The sequence below is a fragment of the Epinephelus fuscoguttatus genome, linkage group LG7 (genome assembly GCF_011397635.1).
Source record: "Epinephelus fuscoguttatus linkage group LG7, E.fuscoguttatus.final_Chr_v1".
NCBI classification, from domain to species: domain Eukaryota; kingdom Metazoa; phylum Chordata; class Actinopteri; order Perciformes; family Serranidae; genus Epinephelus; species Epinephelus fuscoguttatus.
Genome location: NC_064758.1, coordinates 13,613,838 through 13,640,611, shown reverse-complemented (window position 1 = coordinate 13,640,611; position 26,774 = coordinate 13,613,838). Strand labels below are relative to the sequence as shown.

Genomic DNA, 26,774 nt, shown 5'->3' with positions numbered 1-26,774 from the left:
CTGCAAAGGTTCACATTACATTGCCTACACTGCTACATGTAGCCACATGCTGACATCAAGGAAAGATTTAATCTTGGTTGCAGATGTTGTTAGTTTCTCCCTGGTTTTGGATCATATTGTTGCTGGAACATGTCCAGTTATGTTTAAATCTTTCATTGGTGATTTTTCATGTTAGAAAGTGCTCCATTACAGTCATTCTCTCAGACTGCAATGACCCCTGCAGACACACTGAGGTGTGGAAGACCTGAAAACGTTGACCAATCAGAGCAGACTGGGCTTTTTGGGAAGGGGGCTTAAAGAGACAGGTGCTAAAACAGACAGAGGGTGAATTAAGGTGTTCCAGCACAGACAGTATGAGGAAAATTAAGTTTTTTTTGAACATTAAGGCATGTAAAACATGTTTGAGTAGAAATCTTAAATACAAGTTTGAACCTGAAAATGAACATAAATGGGCCTCTTTGAATAAAGTATGTGTTAGTGTGTTAGTAAGACTAGTTAGCTATTAGTCAAAGTTTTTTTTAACTTATGATTAGATTTAGCTGCTTTTAGCTACTGCCTCTAAGTATGAGGGATTTTTTTATTATAAAGAAAACATGGTAAAAAGTAAATGAGCTTTAGACACAGCTGTGACTATTGCACCAGATTGAAATTGATTTTGCTAATTGGCTGTTAGTCGAAGTGGTGGAAGTTTTCCCTCCACTACATTAACTTAACTGTACTAAGTATTTACTTTATAAATAAAGATTTTGCATTCATATTATGAACACAAATGGGATATATTGTTATAGATTAAACTACTTATCTGCATATAAAATAGTTGAAATTAGCACAACCTCAACCAACAATGACAGTATAAGTACAATACAATATATATATAATAAGACAATATAAGTACATTTTGCTTAGGTTTCTTACTTACTTTTACCCATGGAACATTATAAATGTAGGACTGTCACTTGTAATGGAGTACTGCTACTTTTACTTTAAGGATCTGAATACTTCCAAGAACACTGGTTTCTGATTGGTAGAGAGTGCAGTAAATGGAATGCAGCCCAGAAAGCAATACAAAGGCACATCGCTGTAATGATGTAAATGTTGTTGTTTTTTTTAGCTCTGTCTTGTTATAGTAAAGTTAATATGCTGCTTTTATGGAAATTACACATTTGTATGGCAGTTTTTCTTATGTTAAACTGATAACTGATGTCAAGAACTCAGAGCCTGGTCTTAAAAAAAGTTATTTGCAAATCAGTACACCGTAACTTTAAACATACCTTAACATGCCAATTACCTAAAAAGGAGAATAAGCTGTCCTCACACTATGGGCAGCTGAACAGGGCAACAAACATCTAATGTTATGTAACATTTTCTGATTATATGAAGGATTGGACAGATGTTTCCAGGTGCTCGTGGGTTGTGATCATGTGAAGTGCAGCTGTTCAATTCAAACATGAAATATTCATCTCACAACCATCAGAATGTTATCACAGAGAGAGAGCCTGCTGTCATTACCACCTCATTTCCCTGCCAATATCTTCCCATTTCTACCTCGTGATGACATTTGGAAATAGTGTGTGTGTGTGTGTGTGTGTGTGTGTGTGTCAGAGAGAGGAGTGTAAAAGCTTTTGTATGCAGAGGTGAAACTGTGTATATCCGTGTCCTTGTCTGCCTAGCTGCGTATTAGAATCTGCTCATCTGTGTCTTTGTGTGAATGTGCATTTGTTTGAAGGCTTGTGTCTTAACATGTGTGTGTGTGTGTGTGTGTGTGTGTGTGTGTGTGTTTGTGTGTGTGCTCCTGCTTCCGTCTCATATGCCTTTTTAAGTGTGTGTGTGTGTGTATGTTATTGAGCTTGGCGATGGGCACAGAGTGAAGAGCTAGTGTCTGGGAGGGCGAAACAGGAGAAGGAAGCGGATTGATTCTGAGCTTTAAATAACACACTCTCCTCTCCTCCAGCTGAGTCCACCAGACACATATCTGCCCCACACGTCACTCAACTCACCAGCGCTCACACACCATCACAGACAGTGTGTGTGCTTTCTGTCTGTGTGTTCAGCCTCGGCACTCGGTTAGCCTAACAGGAACAAGAGGAATGTCAGCCAAAGTAAATTATTGGCTGCTCATTTCTTTTCCCTAAAGTCTGTAGTTGGCCAGGGCAATGGAATTAATAATTTGCGCTGATGAATGGCAGCATTCCCTCCTCAAAGCGGCTCATTTGTCCGCTAATAGGTTAAAGCAGCGGTGAAAAATGCCGCATGAGAGTTTTCCTCTTTGTATGTGAGAAGGGTTCACTCTGTCTCTTGGTCGCTTTCTGCTTGACAAGCTTTGTGAGAGGCTGTGTGTCAGAATATACATGTGACAGGAACACAGCATTCCTCTCTCTCACACTCTCATTTGATAAAGGTGATGTGTTTAAGAAGAAGTAGCACATCAAGGTCTGTTTACAGATTATGAAACAAGTGGTATAAAGCCTTCTGTGTCTCCAGAGGAAGCTGCACAAAGTCTGATGAATAGCCTTACAGATTGAGGAAGATGTGTTTATCAGACCTCTGTAGCCGCTCATCTCTGCTTGAAACTGCAGGCTCAAAGCTACATTTCAATCAGGAGAGACGCATTCTGAGAGAAAGGAATATTTATTCACAAGTATGAGAAATGTGAAAAGTCTTTGGAGATGAGACCCCATCGTGATGTCATCCATTCCAGGAGGGTGGTAAAGATGTAGTAGATTAGGGATCCCCCCTATGGAGTCTAGATACTGGTGGTGGTGATGAGATGAAGAGGGAGCTGAGGATGTGAGGAGGAGTGGGCTTTTAAAGAGCTCATCCTGGGCTCTGGAAAAGGTGACTTGAGGTTAATGGGGTGGAGTAGGGTGCAACGATTCCACCTAAATTGACAGCTGACATGGAGCAGAGTGGAGAACAGATTTATAGTTTGGCAGCAGCAACATGAGTAGCTGAAGGAGATTGTGGCAAAGTTGGATTGGCTACAAGGCCGGTTCTGCACAGGGGCAAGAGGGTAGCCTGAGTGTCAGACTGAAGCTCCCAGAACCTTCAGTCTGACATTGCCTCCATTGAGGGCGATTTACAAGGGGGAGGGAATTTGATTTTTTCCCTAACCAATCAGTAGAGATCAACGATTCACCCAGAATCTGACGTCATTAGTATCCATGCTTTGGGGGTGCCGAAAACAAGCGAGCATTGCCCGTTTAAAATGTCTCCGTCGTCGTGCACGCCCAGCTGCATCGCCGTTAAATCCAGTTTAGCAGCTTCCTTAATTTGGTCCTCCATTAACGTTAGTAGTGTCGAAATACCTCGATAGCATTGTTAATGTGGTCTGTAGGATCTGTAGTGGTCGCCATTGTTGCTATCCTCACCAGTTACCCACCAGCGTACAGCTTAACATCAGCGTGGCGCTGATTGGCTAATCGCTAGACCCGCCTCCACCCCCGGCGTTAATTGGTCCATCCATCGTTTGGACGAGATAAATCGCAAATTCATTGCAGTATGCCAGACCGGAGATGCAAGCCTACTCAGCTGAGTGGGCGGGGTCTTTGGTCTGGAACCAGGCTAGCAAGAGGGGGCAATGCCCCCTTAAACAAATGTCTTGCCCCCTCAAATCAAATCCGCCAAAAAAGGCACAAAACTGAAAAGTTTTCTCATCTGTCTCCACTCTACTCCTTGCTGTGTGCCGGCTGTGTGTGACTGTCTGCAGTCGGCAGAGACCCTCCCCCCAGTAAACACCCAATCACTATTTAGTATGCAAATGAGCCAAGATGCATTGGCGTCAGGTTTCTCAGTCTCAGCGAGGCAGAATGCAGCAGTAACATGAAGCTCCGTTAAACTCGTTGTAGCGTCTTGTGTCGTGAGATACTTAATATATAGTTAACAACAAAGTGTGAGCATAGAGAGTGATTCTGTCAGTGCAAACGTTTCTTCAATCACACAAGCACAGTGGGAGATGAGTGCCTGCTGCATCATGTCACATACTGAGGACAAATGCCCTGTGTGTGCCAGACCCCTACATAAAGCCCCGCACAGCCTCTAGTTCTGCATGCTGTTTTTTGATAATCACAGCTTTTTTTTTTTTTTTTACAAAGCTTTTATTAACTTTTCACTCCTGCAGCTTTCAGCAGCTCAAAGGAGAGTGGAGTGAAGAGAAATCTGTTAAATTGCTAACAAAAAAACAAACAAAAAACAAAAAATGACAAAAAAACAAAACAAAAAAATATAAAATGTTATGCTCTAGCCTATATATATATGTCACAACATGATGCAGGTACCTTTGACAGACATGCAGGAATGTTTAAACTATTGATTCACTACTATTATAAACTCAAGTGTGATCTATTGTCTTTCATTGTTTCTCACGTGCATGCCAATTATTTTTAATGGCTCATGTACTTTCATAGTTTCCATTGAAACATTTCCTGCTCTCATACGGCTTCCAAAATGCCTTCTAGATTATAAATGACATCTTCACATTTCACACCCTATGCAATGACTGAATGTCCAGAAGTGTTTGGCAACTGTTGCTGGCCCCATAGAAAGAGAAATGTAGTTTGATATATATATATATATATATATATATATGTATATATATATATATACAGTACAGGCCAAAAGTTTGGACACACCTTCTCATTCAATGCATTTTCTTTATTTTCATGACTATTTACATTGTAGATTCTCACTGAAGGCATCAAAACTATGAATGAACACATGTGGAGTTATGTACTTAACAAAAAAGGTGAAATAACTGAAAACATGTTTTATATTCTAGTTTCTTCAAAATAGCCACCCTTTGCTCTGATTACTGCTTTGCACACTCTTGGCATTCTCTCAATGAGCTTCAAGAGGTAGTCACCTGAAATGGTTTTCCAACAGTCTTGAAGGAGTTCCCAGAGGTGTTTAGCACTTGTTGGCCCCTTTGCCTTCACTCTGCGGTCCAGCTCACCCCAAACCATCTCCATTGGGTTCAGGTCCGGTGACTGTGGAGGCCAGGTCATCTGCCGCAGCACTCCATCACTCTCCTTCTTGGTCAAATAGCCCTTACACAGCCTGGAGGTGTGTTTGGGGTCATTGTCCTGTTGAAAAATAAATGATCGTCCAACTAAACGCAAACCGGATGGGATGGCATGTCGCTGCAGGATGCTGTGGTAGCCATGCTGGTTCAGTGTGCCTTCAATTTTGAATAAATCCCCAACAGTGTCACCAGCAAAACACCCCACACCATCACACCTCCTCCTCCATGCTTCACAGTGGGAACCAGGCATGTGGAATCCATCCGTTCACCTTTTCTGCGTCTCACAAAGACACGCGGTTGGAACCAAAGATCTCAAATTTGGACTCATCAGACCAAAGCACAGATTTCCACTGGTCTAATGTCCATTCCTTGTGTTTCTTGGCCCAAACAAATCTCTTCTGCTTGTTGCCTCTCCTTAGCAGTGGTTTCCTAGCAGCTATTTGACCATGAAGGCCTGATTCGCGCAGTCTCCTCTTAACAGTTGTTCTAGAGATGGGTCTGCTGCTAGAACTCTGTGTGGCATTCATCTGGTCTCTGATCTGAGCTGCTGTTAACTTGCGATTTCTGAGGCTGGTGACTCGGATGAACTTATCCTCGGAAGCAGAGGTGACTCTTGGTCTTCCTTTCCTGGGTCGGTCCTCATGTGTGCCAGTTTCGTTGTAGCGCTTGATGGTTTTTGCGACTCCACTTGGGGACACATTTAAAGTTTTTGCAATTTTCCGGACTGACTGACCTTCATTTCTTAAAGTAATGATGGCCACTCGTTTTCTTTAGTTAGCTGATTGGTTCTTGCCATAATATGAATTTTAACAGTTGTCCAATAGGGCTGTCGGCTGTGTATTAACCTGACTTCTGCACAACACAACTGATGGTCCCAACCCCATTGATAAAGCAAGAAATTCCACTAATTAACCCTGATAAGGCACACCTGTGAAGTGGAAACCATTTCAGGTGACTACCTCTTGAAGCTCATGGAGAGAATGCCAAGAGTGTGCAAAGCAGTAATCAGAGCACAGGGTGGCTATTTTGAAGAAACTAGAATATAAAACATGTTTTCAGTTATTTCACCTTTTTTTGTTAAGTACATAACTCCACATGTGTTCATTCATAGTTTTGATACCTTCAGTGAGAATCTACAATGTAAATAGTCATGAAAATAAAGAAAACGCATTGAATGAGAAGGTGTGTCCAAACTTTTGGCCTGTACTGTATATATATATATATATATATATATATATATATATATATATATAAATCAAACTACATATATAAATCAAACTACAACTACAACTACAACTACATCAAACTACATTTCTCTCTCTCTCTCTCTCTCTCTCTCTCTCTCTCTCTATATATATATATATATATATATATATATATATATATAAGACTAGCTTTGGTAATACTGGCTATAGTGAGGTTATTGTAATTATTAGGTTCAGATTTATTTCATATGTCTAGATGCCTAATGGCCATCCAATGAGATAAATGTTAAGATGTTGGTTGTGCCTGGATGAAGGATATTTTTATTTTATTTTTCAGTTTTCCTCCCTGAGGGATTGCCACCTTATTGTGGTCAGGGGGTTTGTGTGTCTCAGTGACCCTAAGAGCTATACCAGCAGGAGCTTAGTCTTCAGGTGGGACACCCAAGTTGGGCAGGTCTTAGGGTAGAGGCCTGACAAAGTGCAGTCCATTTCTTTAGGTTGGGGGTTGGACACACAGCTAACAACAACCCAATTCCATGTAGAAAACGCTGTTATCAACAACAAAACAAGCGGCGAGCACATTTGAGACCATGGTGCTTTGACAACCTCTATAGGGCACTCGCACAGCGCCCCCACATCCTGCGAGTGAGTGAGTGAGTGAGTAACCTTTATTTGTCAGCTCTACCTGTTGCAAAACTGTGCTGGAGCATGATGCCCCCTTCACATTTATGACTGCCCCCTCATATGTGCCTGCCTAGAACCGGGCTTGATTGGCTAACCAGGTGAGGAAACACCTATAATCAGCTGATTGGTGGAAGTGGTGGGAGGGGGATAGATAGAGAATTGTGAATGGATAAGACATTAAGAAAGTCTTCCTGATTGAACTTATGCTGAGCTTCATTAGTCGCTGCTAGCATAATACAACTGAATCTCTGAACTTGTGGCAGTGATGTTGCACTGTAGGCAATGTAGGCAAATTTTGAGAAGTAAGAAGATTGTGTGGGATAAAAAAGACAACATATCTGGTTCTACTGCATTGATTTAGATTTTTTTTTTTTTTTACCATGAGTTTGACAATATAATGTGTAATGCTAAATCTGTGGAGTTCTGCCTCTAACATCTAGGCTAGCAGGGCACCCCAAGTTTTGATCAAATCATGAATGCCCACATAGCAAGGCTTCTGGTGTTTAGTGACAATAGTACGTCTCTCCCTCTGTGACACAGCATGCATCTATGGGGACTTTTTAAGGTTGCTCTCTCACAAAACCTTCAGACAGACATTTTTTAAAACAATAAGTTGAATTGTTTACCCACAATTAAGAATTTAAGATAAAAGGAGTCATTTTAAAGGAACACTTCACCTCCCAAATGACTGTTTTTGTTTCAATTACTCACCCCTTGTTACATCGAATTTGTGAAGAAAACTTTGTTTTTCTCGCAAGCATCCAGTGAATAGAGAATAAAAAAAAAAACAACAAAATTCTCAATGAAGTGAAGTCATAGGGGTCCATGTTAATCAACAACAAAACTATACCAAAACATCCGTTTACAAACTCTCACACAAATTGTGCAGTATAATTAAGTCTCATATCCAGTCATATGCTTACTAGTTCCCATTCCCACAGCCCTTTCCAGTGGAAAACTTAACTAAAAGTGAAACTTATTGGTGCTCTTTTCAAAGCCAGACGCTATTAAAAATAAGTCATTTTACCTTGCTAAATAGGGGAGCTGCAAGGGCACCGCTGCTTCGATCAGTAAGTTGTGTTATTGTGTGACCTTGGTGAATTCAAACTAACCCTTTAAAACACCAAAGTCACACAACAACACAAACTAACTGATCGAGGCAGCGGTAGACCAGCAGCACCTGAGTTCAGTCTGGCTTTGAAGAGAGTGTAGATAAGTTTCACTTTTCGTTCAGTTTCCCCAGAAAGCCCTGTGTGTTTTGGAAATACTGAGCGTAAGACTGGATAAATTAGGCTTGCATTATGCTGCACAACTTATGTAAGAGTTTGTAAACAGATGTTTTGATACAGTTTTGCTGTTGTTAAAGGTCCAGTGTGTAGGATTTAGTGACATCTAGCGGTGAGGTTGTGGAACTGAGATTTCTGCTGTGTGCCAAGCATGTAGGAGTGGCCTATCTAGAGCCAGTGTTTTGTTTGTCCATTCTGGCATACTGCAGAACAACATGGGGGCCTCCATGAGAAGACCTGCTCTATATGTAGATATAAACAGCTCATTTTAAAGTAAGAAAATCACAATGATTTCTATTTTCAGGTGGTTATAAACTAATGAAAACATAGTTATGAATATAATATACCATTTCTGCCAATAGATGCCCCTAAATCCTACACACTGGACCTTTAAACATGGCCACTTATGACTTCAAAAATTGTAGTCATTTTTGGATTCTTCAAAAACCAAGTTCTCTTCACAAATTTAATGTCACACGCAGTGGGTAACTGATATACGAATAATCATTTGGGGGGCGCAGTATTCCTTCAAACGCAAGTTGAAATGAAATTTAAATAGTAATCAGTCATGTAGTTATGAATTGTTTATTATTGTTTTTTTGTGTATTTTAAGACCCATCCATGGACTTGCACTACAAATTGTGGTTTATATACTATGGTATGTAGCAATGGTGAATGCAATGTGCTTGTATAAAAATAAACCTTAGCCAATAAACTGACATGCACACACACACGTATCGGTCTATCAGAAGGAAAGTGCAGAGGCTGAACCGAACGCAGACAACAACACTATCATGGCTATTTCTGCCAATTTATCTACACACGGCATCAGAAAGAAGAGGAAAACAGCAAAAGTTACAAGCTTGCATCAACTCCTCACCCCTCTCCTCCTCCTATATCTGCGCTACATTTGCATGTTATCTGGCCTTTCCATTTTCCACGGCTGAATAGCTGATCTGTTGCAGCCAGCATATCTATTAGCGAGCTGCTGGTGGCTCTGCCTTCTCCTCCTCTGACTCAAAGATTACCATTCAGCTGCCTTCCCTACAGCCAGCACTACAGCAGCTCTGCAACCCATTTGTGTTATCTCGAAATTATGCCTCTCCTCTCCTCTCCTCTCCTCTCCTCTCCTCTCCTTTCCTTCCGTTGTTTGCAGAAACTAAAATTCACTCATTCTATCTAGTTTCTGAACATTTGAAAATGTGTTGATCCCTTCACTTTTATTAAAGCTTATTTTTTTATCCTCTTATGCCTCACTGTCATTATTGCTGACTAACAGAATTGAGAATTTTCCCATCAACGTGGTGTTTTCTTTCTATTCTCCTGGTTAGTGATGCAGAGCAATTTTTAACAGCAGTTCAGAAATTGATGTAAACAGGAAAATATGTATGTATGAAGGTTCAGAGAACAGACGTATAACAGCACCTGCCTTTCAAAGGCTAAATGGTTGTTAAAGTAATGGCACTTTTCAAGCAGCTTCCTCTCCGGCCTCTGTCATGCACAGTGTTTGCGAAGTTGAAACTGGCTGTCTGTTTATTTTCACAGTACTGGGAGACTTGGCTGCTACGTACAAACAAACAAACACCTTTCTGTTAGGAGAGATAACTGCTCACTGGTGACCATTTAGTGGCCCGCATCTGGGAGACAATTTGAAACTAAGCTTGTTGTGTTGTCACATAACAATTAATTTATTTACCCATCCATCTATCCACTGATCAATACCTCCATCTGCTGTCATGCTGCTTTAGCTATGGTAGCACGGCAAGCAAAGCAGACATCTCTTTACCCACCAGCAATATCCTCCACCACTCCCTTCAAGTGCCTCCTGGATTCATCCATGGTGTTGTTTGTTCAGCCAACACTTCCACAGAAAGGTGACCAGGTCAGCCTGCTCTTCTTAGTGTCGGGGAGTAGCTATTTGAGTCTGAGGGAGTCAGAGAAACCCTGAGGAGCTTGGATTTATCCACTTGGATTTGCTTTATGGTCACTTTCCAGAGCTCATGGCTGAGTGTGTGAGGGCTGGAGTGAGGATTAGTGGGTAAATAGAGAACTCTGGCCTGTGGTGTAGCTCTTCCACATTCTGATACATGTCATACAGCTGATGCATGTAACTGGCGGTCTGAATTTTGATTTATATTATTCAATTTCCTGAATGAGGTACAGAAGAATACGGTGGCAGTGAAGTGCGGCTTGCTGCAGTGATTACATTTTTCTGCAATCGGAAGGTGTGTTAAAGAAATTTTTTGTAGCGTATTCTCTGGCCACAATTCTTAGCCAAGAGTTAAGTTATCCTCGACTTTAGGTTTGCCTACAGTTTGCTGCAGAATCAAATGGCTACAGCTTGCTGAACTCCACACCTGCAATGATTAACTAATTTGCAACTAATTTGATAATTGGTTTGAGTTTTTTTTTTTTTTTTATGAAAAATTCTCTGATCCCAGCTTCTTCAATGTGGATATTTTCTGGTTTGTTTAATCCTTCAAGAGAGTAAACTGGATATTTTTGGGTTGTGGACAAAACAAGACATTTGAGCACGTCATTTTGGGCTTTGGGAAGCACATTTTTCATCATTTCCTTACATTTAATAGACCAAACAACTAATTGATTAATCCAGATAATAATCAACAGATTAATTGACAACGTACATAAATGTTAAGTCCTACTGAGTTGGAGCGGTGGCCTCAGATAGGTATTGCATGGCAGCTCGCCATCGGCTGCACTTTGCCACTGCCTGGTATGTTTTTGGCATCAACTCCAAATACAGCGATGTTTCTGTTTCAGGCCACGTTTACACGAAAACGATCCACTGAAAACAGAATCATTTCTCATTTCCGTTTTGAAAAAAGTTCCGCGTTTAGACAACAACATTTTGATAACAATTGCTGTGCTGTATAAACAAACAAAATCGCAACCGCACAAACGTTTGTCTGGACAGACGGCGAGGTGGAGTTGCTACAGTAAATCTACACTTTACTAGAGAAGCTTTGATAAATTCAACAGGGTGAGCAGCAGAAAAAAGAGCTTAGGAGTCTGCCATTGTTTTTGTGATGTTCGACTTTCTCGCGCCTGCCTAGTGACTGGAAGCATAATGCGCGAAAAGTCTCCGTTTTCAGAGGAACTGCATATTGCAAGTTTACATGACAACGGAGACATGGCCGTTACCAAAAAATTGCACTCTGGAACCCGTTTTCAAAGCGTTTTCAGGCACCCAAAACGCTGCTGTTGTGTGAAGATCGGCCAAAGCGCAGCTAACGTTTACCATTTTCAGTTGAAGTCGTTGTCGTATAAACGGGACCTCAATCTGTTTTAGCTATGCTAGCCACATGGCTCTGAGGCAGTGCCGGTCAGCTGGTCAGTCCACCACTTTGATCCAGACTGAAATGTGGTTATGTTACGTTACAATCATTTGAGGTATTTGTCCAACGCAACTTACAATGCGTGCATTTAAACCATGTAGGATGGGTTGCCACCGTAAGGCTGACCTATGTCTTAACTACTCGTGGACTGATAGCTATTAATTTTTTCCCTATAGACATTCATGTTCCTGCCTCATTATTCCTTTACTTTTTCTCTAGGGCCATCATTAGGCCAAAATTTGTATTCGTCCAATACTTTGGTTGATGACCAAATACTTGCAAAAGCATTCCATTCAAGCTCAGCTGTACTTTGAGTTAGTGCTGATGTAAAGTAATGCATCACTTTAGCATTTAGGTCAGTGGACAGAGACGGCCCCACAGGGCCGCCAGCGTGGCTATACATATTTGTCTTGTTTCTATGTCTGATTGAGACAAATACTCATTTCAGGAAAACTGCCTCAATAGAAGAGGACATGAAAAAATAGACCAAATCAAAGTCATCAAGTCATACAATGCTCAGTGCTGCAGGACAGAATTTCCATTTGGGATGAGAGACACATATCCACTCACCTTTCAAAACACATGCTTTCATACACAAAAGAAGAACTACTGTTTAAGACTGGTATAGGCTGCAGCATTGCAGGAAAAGCACCCCACTCCACTCTGATAGGTAACATCTGATCATTCCATTCTATTCCATTCCTTTTCATTATGCATTCATTCACATTACGTCTATGCAGCACAGTTTGTGCTGTCGTGTATTTTGAGGGTCTGTTTATCTTTCCAGTTGACTAGGATTGTTTTCTTGGCGATGGCGAGAGCTACAAGAAGAGAGTTGCAGTGGCTGTTTGGGAGGTCAATTGTCATCAGGTCACCAATTAAGCACAGGTTGGGAGATAATGGGATCCTGCAGTCCAAAATGGAGGAGAGTTTTTGAGTGACTGTAGACCAGAAGTGCTGGACGGGTGAACATAACCAGAGTGCATGAAAGTAGGTGTCTGCAGTGTTCTGAGTACACTGAGTGCATGTGTCAGATTGACTAAAGCCCATTCTATTCATCTTTTGTTGGGTGATGTGTGTTCTGTGGAGTACTTTAAATTGGATAAGTTGTATATTAGTGTGTCTTGTCATCTTAAATGTATTTTTGCATATCTGAGTCCAGAAGTCAGGGTCCGGTGATACACCCAGGTCTTTTTCCCATTTTAAAGTTGGTAAATGTATAGAACTGGTCTTTGACAGTAATTTATAAATCTTAGAAAGGTTCTTCTTATTGCTCGGAGAAAGCTTTGTAATATGTTTGGCAAATTCTGGTGGCTGCAAAGTGTCCTGAGGCGCTGGAATTCTCCTCTTGATTGTTTTTATCAATTGTAAATATTGTAGAAAATTGCCATTTCTTATTTCAAAAGTTTGAAATAAGTTTTGTGTCATAAGTATATTGTCTTGGAAAAGGTGATGGAGATGAGTTACTCCTTCATCTCCCATGTGCTAAAATGGAGAGGTCTTTTGTCAATTTCAAAATCCGGGTTGTGCCAAATTGGAGAGAGCAAGCAAGGTTCTATCGGAGAGTTTGTGATTTCTAGTGTTTTCCACCAGGCTGATAGGGTGGAAGCAATCATTGGGTTCTTAAAACAGTTATGACGTCTGAGTGTAGTGGTGATAAACGGGAGGTCAGAGAGTCTTATATTGTTGCAGTCCGCCTGTTCTAAATCGAGCCAGGAGTTGTAGTCTTCGTTAGGATATAACCATTTCAATAGATATTGTAGCTGGTTAGCTAAATAGTAATGTTTAAAGTTAGGAGCGTCTAATCCCCCTTCCAATTTGTTTTTCTGAAGGGTGCTTAGGCTAATTTTTGCTGTCTTGTTCTTTGAGTAGAATTTTGTAATTGCAGAATCTAATGACAGGAACCATTTTGATGTGGGTGTGAATGGAATCATGGAAAAAAGATAGTTAATTTGGGGTAGAATTTTCATTTTAACTGTGGCTATTCGTCCCAGGAGGGAGATGGGAAGATTATTCCAGCGCTTCAGGTCACCACAGATCTTATCTAGCAGCGGGCTGAAGTTCAGGTGGACCAGGTCTGATAGTTTGGGTGAAATATTTATGCCTAGATATCTTATGTTGCCCACAGAGAAAATTTTTGGTCTGCAGGATTCCAAGAGTTCTCCGTTATTGGCATTATTGTCGATTTGGACCAGTTGATGGAGTAGTCCGAAAGTTTTAGAAATGTGTTATGAGATTAAATACTTCATGTAAAACGATTTCGGTTCTTGTAGATAAAGTAAAATGTCGTCGGCATATAGATTAATTTTATGTTCTGAATTGGTGGAATGGATACCTATGATCTTGCTGTTCTGACGGACTGCTATAGCCAATGGTTCGATGAATATTGCAAACAGTAGAGGCGAGTGGGCACCCTTGTCTGGTTCCTCTCTGCAAAATGAAGCTTTTAGATGTGATCCGCAGGTGACTGTGGCCTTAGGGGAATTGTATAAGGCTGAAACCCACTGGATAAATGACTCTCCAAAGCCAAATCCACTCAGGGTGGCGAATAGGAAGGACCAGTTGACCTTGTCGAAGGCTTTTTCTGCATCAAGTGACAAAATAATTGCTTTTGTATTAACGCGTTGTGCTTTACTTATCAGATTAAGAACTCTTCTGACATTATTGCTTGAGTGTCTGCCATTAATGAAGCCCGTTTGATCACTATGAATTATTGATGCGATTATTTTCTCCAGTCTAGAAGCGAGTGCCTTTGAGATAATTTTGATATCACTGTTAATTAGTGATAGAGGACGGTAGCTAGAAGGAAGTGTGGGGTCTTTGTTTGGCTTAAGTAATAATTTGATTGCTGCTGTATTCATGTGAGGTCTTATACCTCCGTTCTTTTGATCTCTGTCACTGTCCTGATGAAAAGTGGTGCTAATATTGTCCAGAAATGTTTTATAAATTCGGCAGGAAAGCCGTCTGGACCTGGAGCCTTACCTGTTGGCATTTTGTCTAATGCATTCTGCAGGTCATTAATAGTCAGGGGGGCGTCTAACATATTTCTGTGTTCCGTGGATAACTGAGGTAAATTTAGGTTATTGAGAAAAGCCTGAATATCTTCTGGGTTTGGATTGTTTACTGTTGAATATAAGTTATGGTAGAAAGAATAGAAAATCTGATTGATCTCCTGAGGAGATTGTGTATAATTTCCGGACGGCCCCTGGATTGTTGGTATCAGAGATTTTTCTTTATTGCGTTGGAGCTGATTAGCCAAAAATTTTCCTGATTTGTTACTGTGTTCAAAATTATTATATCTTAGTTGCTGTATGATAAATTCAGTTTTCTTTGATAGAATATTGTCCAGTTGCGATTTTGTACACTGTAATTGGGTCCATACTTGATCACTTGGATTGTTTGCATATTCCTGTGTTAGTTGTTTAATTTTTTCCTCAATGTTTTTTCTGCTTGCAATTCCTTTTTCTTCTTGTAGGAGGAGTATGATATAATTTTTCCTCTGATTACTGCCTTCCCAGTTTCCCATATTAAAGATGGAGATAAAGTTGGAGAGTCATTGTCTTCAAGAAAGTTTGCCCACTCCGTCTCACCATTTTGTCAAAGTCTGGGTCTTTAAGTAAAGAGATATTAAAGCGCCATGTTGGGGCGTTTCTGGATGGTTTCTATTTGCAGATTGAGTGATATTGGTGCATGGTCGCTGATAATGATCGGGTGTATTTTTGTGGTAATTTTTTGTGAGATGGAGTTGTTTAAGAGAAAAAAGTCAATTCTTGAAAATGAGCGATGCACAGGAGAGAAGAAAGTATATTCCCTCTTCGAAGGGTATTTGAGTCTCCAGCCATCGCCAAGCCCAAAATCATCCATATATTCCTGTATTACCTTAGCCGATTGTGATTGCTTTGTGTGTGCTGAGTTGCTAGATCGGTCTAATGAAGCATTTAGGACTGTGTTAAAGTCTCCTCCTATTATAGTTGTCGAGCTGTCTAATAGGTTAGATAGTAAAGAGAAGATTGTGTGAAAGAAGGCTGGATCATCATTATTAGGGGCATACAGATTAACGATTGTATATAATTTGTTAAAGATTGTTGCCTGAATAATGATGTAGCGGCCTTCTGGGTCTGTTACTGTGATAGTTGTTATGCTATCCATCCATCCATCCATCCATCTATCCATCTATTTTTAAACACTTACCCGAAGCTGGGTTGCGGGGGCAGCAGGCTGAGCAAAGTTTCCAGACGCAGCTCTCCACAGCAATGTTTTCCTGCTCCTCCTGGGGGATCCTGAGGTTTTCCCAGGCCAGACAAGATATGTAATCCCTCCAGCGTGTTCTGGGTCTGCCCCAGGTCCTCCTAACGGTTGGACATGCCTGGAACACCTTGAAGTGTAGGGTGCCTAAGAGGCATCCTAATTAGATGCCTGAACCACCTCATCTAACCCCTTTTGACGCAAAAGAGCAGCAGCTCTACTCCAAGCTCCCTCTGGATGTCTGAGCTGTTGTTATGCTAAGCTAAGCTAAGCTAATTGCCTGCTTGCTCAGTCTTCATGGTAAGTGTCCAGACATGAGTGCTATCGATCTTCCCATTTAACTCTTGAAAAGAAAGCAAGCAAAAACATATTTGTGGGGGATTTTTTTTTTTTTTTTTTTTTTTAAAGGCCAATTTCATTTTGAATGACAATATTAGCCCCCGTTTAGCTTTCTTTGTGTTTCAACTTTTCAGTTATATATTAATTAATGCCTAAAGTATATGATCCATTTTGAATTTTGGAGTCAAAGTCCTGCATAGTCCTTTGGTACCTGCAGGTACTTGGCAGGTCACCCACAGAAAAGGTGATTTGTGGGAGGTCATTTTATTTTTGGTTCTGAATAAAAAAAGAACTTGTGAGTTGGACCGTGGGTGTTGGATGATAAAATTATTAAAACAAAATACGAATACTAATTTTGTAACATAAACTTTAAAGGTTTTAATCCTCTGACTGCTGACTGTGTGTGTCAGCTCTGTCTTCTGCTCTGACTGGAATATGAAAGCTGCTTCAGTCATGTGTTACTGACAGGCAAATTATATGAGGAGATGTGCCGCTCAATATTATGAGAATAAGCAACAGGAGCCCATTGCACAAAACACATTAAGTTTTCTCCTTGTGATAGTTCAGGTTTTTGGACATGAAGTTGTGTGAAACGCTGACCAACTGTAGCTCTGATGTGACGGTGTCACTACTGTCAACGAGCCTCCTGCTTTGAGAAATCGCCCGTAGCTTACCGGAGAAAAAGTAGTTCTGAAGATGTACGGGGGACACGTAACCAAAAGGTTTTAAGCTACAAAAAAGTATGCATGTGTTTTGTTAGACTATTTAAATAATTTTAAAACATCCCCGCATTTTTTTTCGCTATGACAACATTCCAACAAGTGCTTGGTCTTGTCGGAAAGCTACAATTTCGCTGATTCACGTGATATGCGTGGCTTCTCGCTATGACGCACGGTCGTGGAGAAAATCAATAGAGAAGAACAGGTGTGAATTTGGATGCACAATGCATCGTTCGGGCCCATAGGGTTAAGTCTTTGTGCGATGGTTTCTTTAAGGGATTCCTTAAGTATAAGACCAAGATAGGAAGAAAACCCTGAATAGTTAAGTAAACATTTTAAGGAAACTTGGGGGGAAAAGATGCACCTGATGTTATTCTAAGAAAGCCTTAACATTGGTTTTAAGGAAAATCTTAACTTTACGTGTTTTGTGCAACCAGCCCCAGGTATTAATTTAAAATGTACTGTATTTCCTGAATTACCTTTGTTTTAAAATATATTATCTTAGTTTTATGACATTCAAAAGCAGATCCTGATATCAGACTCATAGAGGAATGGTGTGTACTGTATCATTTAAAATGAACATTCAGACAGCACTCACTGGCATTAACAGTTTGTACACTGTTGTGTTTACAACTTTTTGTAAATGAGAAATGTTGGTAAAGGAAAATTTGGTTTTGATAATTTTCGACATTACTGTTATCATTGTAGTTGTTGTTCAGTGTGTTCCTCAATAATGTAGTATTTCATGTTAAGAAGGTTTTGAAATCACTGTTTTATAATGTTCTTTTTTAGCTTTTTGTAAAACCAAATGTCTCACATTTGTAAGCCTGATACTGAACTTGGAAATAAATGAATACATTTCAAAAGAAAAAAGATGTTCCTGTTTCAGCATGAGAATGCCTCAGTACACAAAGCCAGCTCTATAAAGAGATGCTGTTTTCTATGCTGTTTTTAATTTGGTGTGGAGGAACTGACTGGCTGGCACAGCACTCTGACCTCAACCCAGTCCAACACCTGCGGGATGAATTGTAACACAGACTGTGAGCCAGGCCTTATCACCCAACATCGGGTTGACCTCATTAATGCTCATGTGGCTGAATGGGAGCACATCCCTGCAGCCAGGTTCTAGCGTCTGGTGAAAAGCATGAAACCAGTAGATTCAGGCTGTCACAGCAGCCGATTAATGCCCATGGTTTTGGAATTATGTGTTTAAAAATTACACTGTAGTGTTTGGGTGTCAGCATACTTTTGGCTGTTTTGTGTTGGTCTTTAAAACACTTTGGCAATGAGGAACGTCTGTTTTCTGTTGTGATAAACTGACCTGGTCCTAGATGACTGAAAGTATCTCGTGTTCTCTCTCCTCTGGCAGGTATCTGGATCAAACCCAGCCGAACATCCAGGATGAGGGAGAAGAGGGCAGACTTTGTGGCAGGATGCCTGGGAGGAAGGGTAATCGCGGCTGGTGGTCTAGGTCAGCACCTCAATTCCTTTCCCCTTTTCAGTGTGTTCTTTTCTGTCCATTAAATACAGCACTGGGCTTTGACCCAACAAGGAAAAAGAGGGAGGAGAGGCCATTCCAGGACATCCTGTGATTGATTTCCAATGTTGCAGCACCTTCGTCTGTTAATGGACTTGACTGAAAATGTCTTTGTCCTGGTGTGTAGGGTAGAGACAACCTATTTAAATGGACAAATGCTTTTACATTTTACACTCTTCTGCGTACGTGATGTATTAGACGCTAATGATTAAAGTCATCTAATCAGTGTTCACGTGGAGTGTTTCGCCGCAGCTGAAGTACAACACAGCAACTCATAATTTCTGACTAAGGTGTTTGATTTGAAGGAAAAAGCTCTAGAATTATATCTATTAGAATTATTATACTATACGTCTTCCTGTTTCATCTCTACTCTTGTGGAAAGTAAAAAGGTCACAATCAATGTAGCAGAGGCCAAGATATCCTGATGAGCCTCCCGACAGTCCACTTCAGCCTGCAAGGTGAGGGTCATGTGACAAAGCCGAAGGAGTCAGAAGGCTACTTTCCCATCATTTTCCATCCATGCTAGCTCAAGAAGGAAAACAGTGAGGAGGCGTACGCAAAATTATTGAAAAAATTAGTAAAACCTTCCCCAGCAAAGAGCATATCTGTTGTGTTTTCTAATGTTTCCCCTCTATTAGGTTTTATTATTTTATTTAAACTAATGCATTTTTTAAATATATCTTAAAGTTAACCATATTTTGAAAAACCAGATTTAAAGAAGAAATTTTCACAATTCCATTACCGCAGAATTTTCCTTTGATTTATATGTTGGTTTAAGACTTTCAGCTGCTCTTTTCAGAATGTGTGAAATATTAGTTAATGAAGCAGACACACCTCAATACCATTGTAAGAATTAGACAACCAATGTTATATCCCTACTGTGCCATTTTTCAAATCGTAGCTCACATTGTCAAACCCACAGACAGGGTGGTCTGTGAGATAGCATTTAGCCAACAGCTTGCACAGCCTATGATAATAGTTATGAATAATGATAATACATTTTATGTAAAAAGCACCTTTCAGAAGTCCCAAGGTCACCTTACAGAGCATGAGATAGCACACAGAGTGTACAGTCAGTGTTAAAGTGCATGAGCCAGTTTGAATAGGTGGGTTGTGAGATTAGATTTGAAGGTCAACTGGCTGTAAACATACATACAGATTAGCTTACTAACGGTAGTACTACCTCCGCTTCCTTCTTGGTCATGTGATCTTTGTCCTGCAGGCCTTAGCGGCCCGTTAACAGTCTACCTTCTTTCATCATACCCAGTCTGCCTGGTAAACACCCACATCCCACCCCAGAAGAGGCCAGTATGCCAGGGAATCCCAAACCTTCCCATGCTGTCATTTAAAAGGAATTGCAGCTAAACTTTTGTCACCTTGGCCATTGGTCACCACTTCAGGTCCTATCCCTTTAAAAAATGTGTCCAACTTTGTGAGTTAGCACTAGCTAGCTAGATGCTACCAAGCAAGCAAGCAAGCCAGCTAGCTAACTTTCAGGAGCAGAGCAGCTTTGTTACACGTACAGACCGTTACTCGTCAACACTGTCAGCTTATGACATAGGCTATCTAATGAAGTTTGACTGGCAGAGAATTAGAAAGACGGGCATGGCTAATAACATTTTGATGTTATATATTACTATAAATTTATAATGAACATAATAATACAATGATATAATAAAAAATAATTTGATTTTTTTTTCGTAATTTTCCCTCATCTTACCTGCAATTTTCAGAGGCCCACATGGGGAAGCCCAAGGGGGCCACCACTTTGAAAATGTATGCACTATGCAAAGGTTTTTTACAGGCTAAGTAATCCTCAAGACAAATAAACTGATCATAATGTGCAAAATCCGTGGATTGCCAGTTTAAATTAAATAAGCCTTATGAATTTGTATAATGACACTCCTACGACACAAAACCAAAGCGGAAACCATTACCTGTGTCAGAATTACCACAGTAATAACTACCATTGCAATAGGTATCTCAAAATATTTTCTCTGTTAATGTTTTATGTTGATTGAAGATTTCACCCTAATGCAGCTGGGTTCATCTGATAATAAAATACCTGATCAGACAGCTGAAATCAAACACCACAAATGTGATTTATCATAAGCACCACATTCCATACACGCTCACACACACACACACGCACGCACGCACGCACGCACGCACACACACACACACACACACACACACACACACACACACACACACACACACACACACACACACACACAACCAAATTAATTTTCCATTAACTTTTCATTTTCTCCTTGGCTGAGCTGCATTTGTTAAAGTAAATAAAGTGTGAAGAGAGACTGAGCAATGCAAATTAAATCAGAGGTCAGCTTTGGTCCTTGATGACATGCTTGTTAGGCAGATAGGCTACTGACTCTTTTATCTATGCACCTGCATGCATCAGCAACACACACACGTGTACTTATATACACATTTATATACACAGACATACACACACTGGTGTGGTAGTTATACAATCAAATCTACAAACAGTTTAAAAAGCCATGTAGTCCTGCAAGAATGTGTCTCTGTACATACACAAACGAGACCCATACTAGATGAAAAACAGACTGAATTAAGTTATCTTAATCACAGTTGGTACATGCTGCATTTTGTCTTCAATTAATCATCACTGCATCAATTCTGAGCTGTAGTGTCAATCAGTGAGACAGTTTCTGAGATTATTAGCAGCCCAATGATTATCTCAGTCATGGTCTTATTTCTGTTGTATTACCAGTGTTGAAAAGACATTGAAAAGGTTTTTTTTTTCTCCGTCCACAGCTCAGAGTGACAGACAATAATGTGTAAGGACATCTGTTAAGACTGTGTGTGTTTGTGTGTGTGTGTGTGTGTGTGTGTGTGAGAGAAAGGGAAAGAAAGGATAACGCCAATCTTGTCCTGCTGAGAGAGACAACTCAATTCAGCACGCAGCAACAAAGAAAGAAAGGAAGGAGAGGACTGAATGACATACAAGAATGAAATGGATGTGTGTGTGTTTGCTAACGTGAAAATGACACAGTGAGGGAGACCGAGATGAAAAGAGGTAGCTATATTATATTTTTTTCTCTGTGCGAGTGTCAGCTGCGAGTCTGGCTCATCATCTAATCCATGGGGATATTTTGGGCTTGTGAGTCATAGCTGGTAGCACATTGACAACCCTCTGCCTTTTGACTTGGGAAATATAAAGGAAAATACAGCCACAAAGACCAAAGAGCCTCTATAATGCAGTTATACTGTATGTGCGCACACACACATATATAAAGGGAACAGTACAGGTTGGGTTGAAGGGTAAAAGTAGGGATGATACATTGAACAATATGACTGTGGTTAGTTTCATTTTTACCCTGGGCAAGACATGGCACTGCAATCAAACTTGATTTTCACCTAGATTGCAATTCACTTTTTTGGCAGCAGAGTTCAGCCATTTTTCAACAAGCTAGTTGTAATGTTGTTTACCAGAGGTGTCAAGTGCAACACTGTATTTCAGACTAGTTAAGTGTTGATATTGTTGAGATTTGGGAGTTTTGATGAGATACAAAGAGCCATGGACAAAGTGAAAATCCCACCTATGCCTACTAAATATAGCGGTGAGACCTGTTCCCACTGAGTTGGGTGACAGTGGCAAAAGTTAAAGTGAAAGAATGAAATTCAGCACATTTGGTGGTGTATGACTATAATCAATGTCAGGTTGCTACAGCTGACAAACCACACAAAAAACTTCTCCACACTAAATATGGCAGACCACAACAACAATGCAAGATGCTTGAAACCTTATGTTAACATTATCATGTCGCAGCTAGCGTAGCAGCAATCACGTCAACAAACCATCTATTCCCACCTAGAAGCTGAGTCAAATGTAGGCATTATCTGCTTCACAATGCATTGGTGAAATAAACAAGCAGTATGACTCACTATCAGAAGATCTGTCGGCGTTGAGCACCACTTGAACTTTCCCTCTGCATGCCAGGTTAGATAGCTGCTGGTGCCAATTCCCTTTTGCATTCATGCACACATCCATTTCTTGTAGTACATAATGGTCTTTTGTCCTTGATGTGGAGACACCACAAAAATCTTGCTGGCTCTTGGTCAAACTTTGGAATGATGAGTTCCTACCTCAGTGACATAATCAGCTGATAATGTCAGGCTGGTTGATGATGTAAGCCTTGCCTTAGGTCATAAACCAAGAGTTTTACTCTGTTAACTCACCGCTTTTGTAATGACTTCACTCCCACTTTTGCATATACATGTAAGTAATCCCAAACTCCAATTCTTCCATCAAAACAACAACAAGTAATGGTTGACCTGCATGGTGTCCCACCAGTCAGGCATTACTGCCAAAAAATGACTTTCAGTACTTCTGTGCATTACTCTACTCAACTCGTATCGTATCACATCGTATCATGTCGTATCGTATCATATTGCATCGTATCTTATCATATTGCATCATATCGTATCGCATCGTATCATATTGCATTGTATCTTATCATATTGCATCGTATCGTATCAAATTGCATCGTATCTTATCATATTGCATCGTATCGTATCAAATTGCATCGTATCTTATCATATTGCATCGTATCATATTGCATCGTATCGCATTGTATTGTATCAAATTGCATCGTATCGCATTGTATCGTATCAAATTGCATCGTATCTTATCATAGTGCATCATATCGTATCGCATCAAATCATACACTGGACGTAAATACAGATTTTTAGCAAACAAAACTGTCATTAAAAAACAAACAAAACAAAAAAATGTCTTCTAGTACCAAGTTTACCAAGCCAAAGGAGGAGTGGGATGCAGTGCTCTGGGGTTGACCTTTAAATGGTCAACAACAATGTAACTACTGACCTTTATCACTGACATTACAAGTTATATGTATTTACATAATAAATCCATTTATTGTCACCATTAAAACACATTTCAACTTGCCATTGGATATCCCCACCCCCCACGCTGCCACTCCCCCTCCTGCAGTTATTGTTAGAATGGTGTCAACCAATGGACCAATAAAAAGCCATTTGATGCAGAGCAGCATTATTAAGACTACCTCGGATGTTTGCATACTATTTTTCCACTATTATTAGGATTATGACAACATTCTGAATGTGATGTCATGTAAACAGCATATTTTGTTCAGATATTTCAAATTAGGCCATGTTCTGGATATAGCATTTTCTGGTTAGGACATGTGGAATATGCTGGTATTATTTGGGTTTTAGGAGCATTCTTTGGACTTGTATACAGCACATTGGCTCAGTTGGGGTTTTTACAGCAGTTTGCGACACATGGCCTCTTGTCTGTTTATGGTCAGCTCTGTGTATTGTCATGGATGTGTTATACACAAGCCAACTAGCCAACAGTATGAGAGGCTGGGGTAGAGATGCATGCAAGCCTACATTTCTGGTCCCTTTAAATATAGAGACCATCTTGTCGTGGGATCACTCTGGGCGCCATACAGTACTCCACGACTTTAAACAAATGTGGGCCAGAGGCATAAAGTTGAATGGAAAACTTGACCTTCATTTTGATCTGAACTACATTACCGTAAAGTTTTGTGGCTGCATCTTGCACAGTTGTGACTCTGTTGCATTGACAAAATTTCTTCACAGACAGAAAGACAGACATATAACAAACACACAAATGACTCAAAATGGCCTCTGTGGTAGTTACGGCTACAGTTGGTGTTACCAGGACGACTTTGGGCCATGATCACACACACACACACACACACACACACACACACACACACACACACACACACACACACACAGATTCACGGGGTGAAAACAATATGTTGTCCTGGTATTAAAAAAGCTTGAATTAAAAAACTTAAACAGGCCAGATGATATCTTTCTGCTAACTCATTTACTTATTCTTCTACTTCACTTTCTGCATGGTGACATGATGGTTGATGCCGAAGTTTGATGCTACTGTAATTTTGTTACAGTTTGTTCTCAGACCTGAAAAGCTGTATAGAATAAAACAAACCAACAAAAAAATCCAAGGTACTTTTCCTTTATGAGAGCTTTATTTTAGTAGCTAACACGCACATGACATTACAAATTCAAAAGGTACCACAGGGATAGCAAACAGATGTCATGACATATTAGTACGCCTGTTGAAGGTGCTTTGTTTTATCTTTATTGCTGCTCTGTGCTTGAGTGCGTTGGTGTAAAGATTAAAAAATAAACACTGAAACCATTAGAAAACATCTCATGCACACGAAGAAGCTACTCAGTGATTGTCACTTTGTGTGTCCACTAATGATGCAGTTCTCACAACATCCTCCCATGCATCATGTATCAGTTCATCTTTCATTCTTTATTGCCTCTTTATTTTTGCACCTCCACCTAGTCGGTAGTTCATAATGAGCGCCCGACGACTTGAAATCTGCATGTAAATTTTAATTAGATGCAACTTGTCAGAAAAGAACGACTTGAGGTGCAATTATGTACTCAGCCGTATCATTTCATTATCAGATTGTTTGTCAGGATGTACTCATGTACACACACACACACACACACACACACACACGCTAACACAGACAAATGCGTACTCACAACACTAAATCCAGCACTCACATACACTTTGTCACACACACACACACACACACACACACACAAAGCTGCTCACATAAACACCCTGGGCATGTTCATTTTTCTTCAACTTAGTGCATTCATGCTTCATTTTCATCATCCGTGCCTCTCAACCTTTTCTGCGCAGTTTTAACCTCTTCATCTCTGACAACTCTAAGCCTATTACATTGGATTATATCATTAAATATAGCCCAAAAATACAAGCCAGAAAAACAGAATGACAGAGACATAAGAATATATATAATGTGGCTTAAACCCCCAAAATCAGCAGGTAAATCCCTTTATTTTTACATGTTGATAGACTCTGTATCTGCGACTAATTCTATGTTAATGTAAAGCAACATGACAACTTTCACAGGTAACATTACATTGTGACAGGCTAAAGAAACACAAAGGGATATTTAAATGTTAGTTTAGATTAAAAAACATTGTGGCACAGAGGCTGTATTCACAACACATCCTCAGGCTAAAGGTAGCTCTAAATGGCAGAGCAAGGAGGAACTCTTAAAGATAAGGGATGTATCACTGTAACTGTGAGACATGATGTCAGCCTAATTCACAAAGCATATCAGAACTAAATATAGCTCCTGGGTCTGAGAGAGGTTAGAGAGGTTCAGAGTACTCCTAAGTCATTAAACCTTACAATCAATCAGCTGCTGCAGGTAACATGCCCTGTTGTGTCTGCATGATGTTAAAATACAGTCAAGAGAGCCTGTTTTTATAGCTAGTAAGGTTAACGAGGATTCACTAAACTCACCAACAAATCCAAACAATCCAATAACACACAGTTGGACAACAGCCCTTATTTTCAATCTGGACTGAATGTCTGGACTTTGCACTCTTGTGGTCTTGTAAAATATCATCATTCAGCCAAAGTACTGTTTCAATTTGAAATCCACATCTAACCAAATCCAGTCCAAATGAGCAAAAGTGTTTTAACTCTGCCCATTTTGTTTGTTTGACACTTTAGAAGTTGCCTGGTGTGTAGTCTCTTACACAGACGCTGATGACGTCAGCACGCTGGCTGACTCTGTCGTCTATGGACATTCCCATAGGAAAGTTGTAATAGAACTAGCCCTGGCTCCCAGCGGCAGTGATGTGATTGGATCCAAATCCGTGTACTTCCGTACTTCCTCAACCAATGGCTGATTAGCTTTGCCTTACACCCGCCTACACCGGAATTGCTGTTCCCCCACGCCGAACAGACCTGAATAATATCGACACGTTTCTTCGGTGTAGTAGCCTGAGCCATGACTGACTACATTACGAATCTACATCACAGTACTACGCACCGTTAACCTGCTCTCTGTGTTTCTGGTATGTCTCTGTTACATGTAACACACGTGCCGTACTTATGGCAACGCCGTCACATGGTTTGGATATCCCCGCCCATTTCTATTACAAAACGAAAGACGAATGTCCCCAGACTCCCATTCCGAAGTAAGGAAGGCTGGTCACGTGAGACTACCTGGTGTGCACCTTGTGTAAGTGTCCAGACAGCAGCGATGGCCGAGATTTTGAGCCAGGCTGTTATCATTTTTGTCATAGAAATGTTATTGTGTCACAAATTGAAATTTGAGTACTTTCACATGTGAGAAAGTAACCGTTTTCATGTTTTTTGAGGTCATTTTGTCAGCTAGGAAGTCAGCTCCCAAGATGAATGGCCTATTCCCATTTTGTAGAGAATCAAGCCCTTTGGTTCTTTACTGCTGGCTGTAAACGATGGGCAATAGTGCTGCCTCTTTAGGCTTTTGGGTCCTTAAAT

General features: G+C 40.4%; 1 protein-coding gene across 2 annotated transcripts in view; it reads left to right on the top strand.

Moving 5' to 3' along the window:
* LOC125891490 (kelch domain-containing protein 8B-like) overlaps positions 1–26,774 on the top strand; it is a 313,979-nt gene that overhangs the window by 262,742 nt on the left and 24,463 nt on the right. For both annotated transcript variants that reach the window (XM_049580824.1, XM_049580823.1), the window contains one exon: positions 18,221–18,322. In XM_049580824.1, coding sequence (XP_049436781.1) covers positions 18,221–18,322 — 102 coding nt within the window. The remainder of the gene's footprint in view (positions 1–18,220; positions 18,323–26,774) is intronic.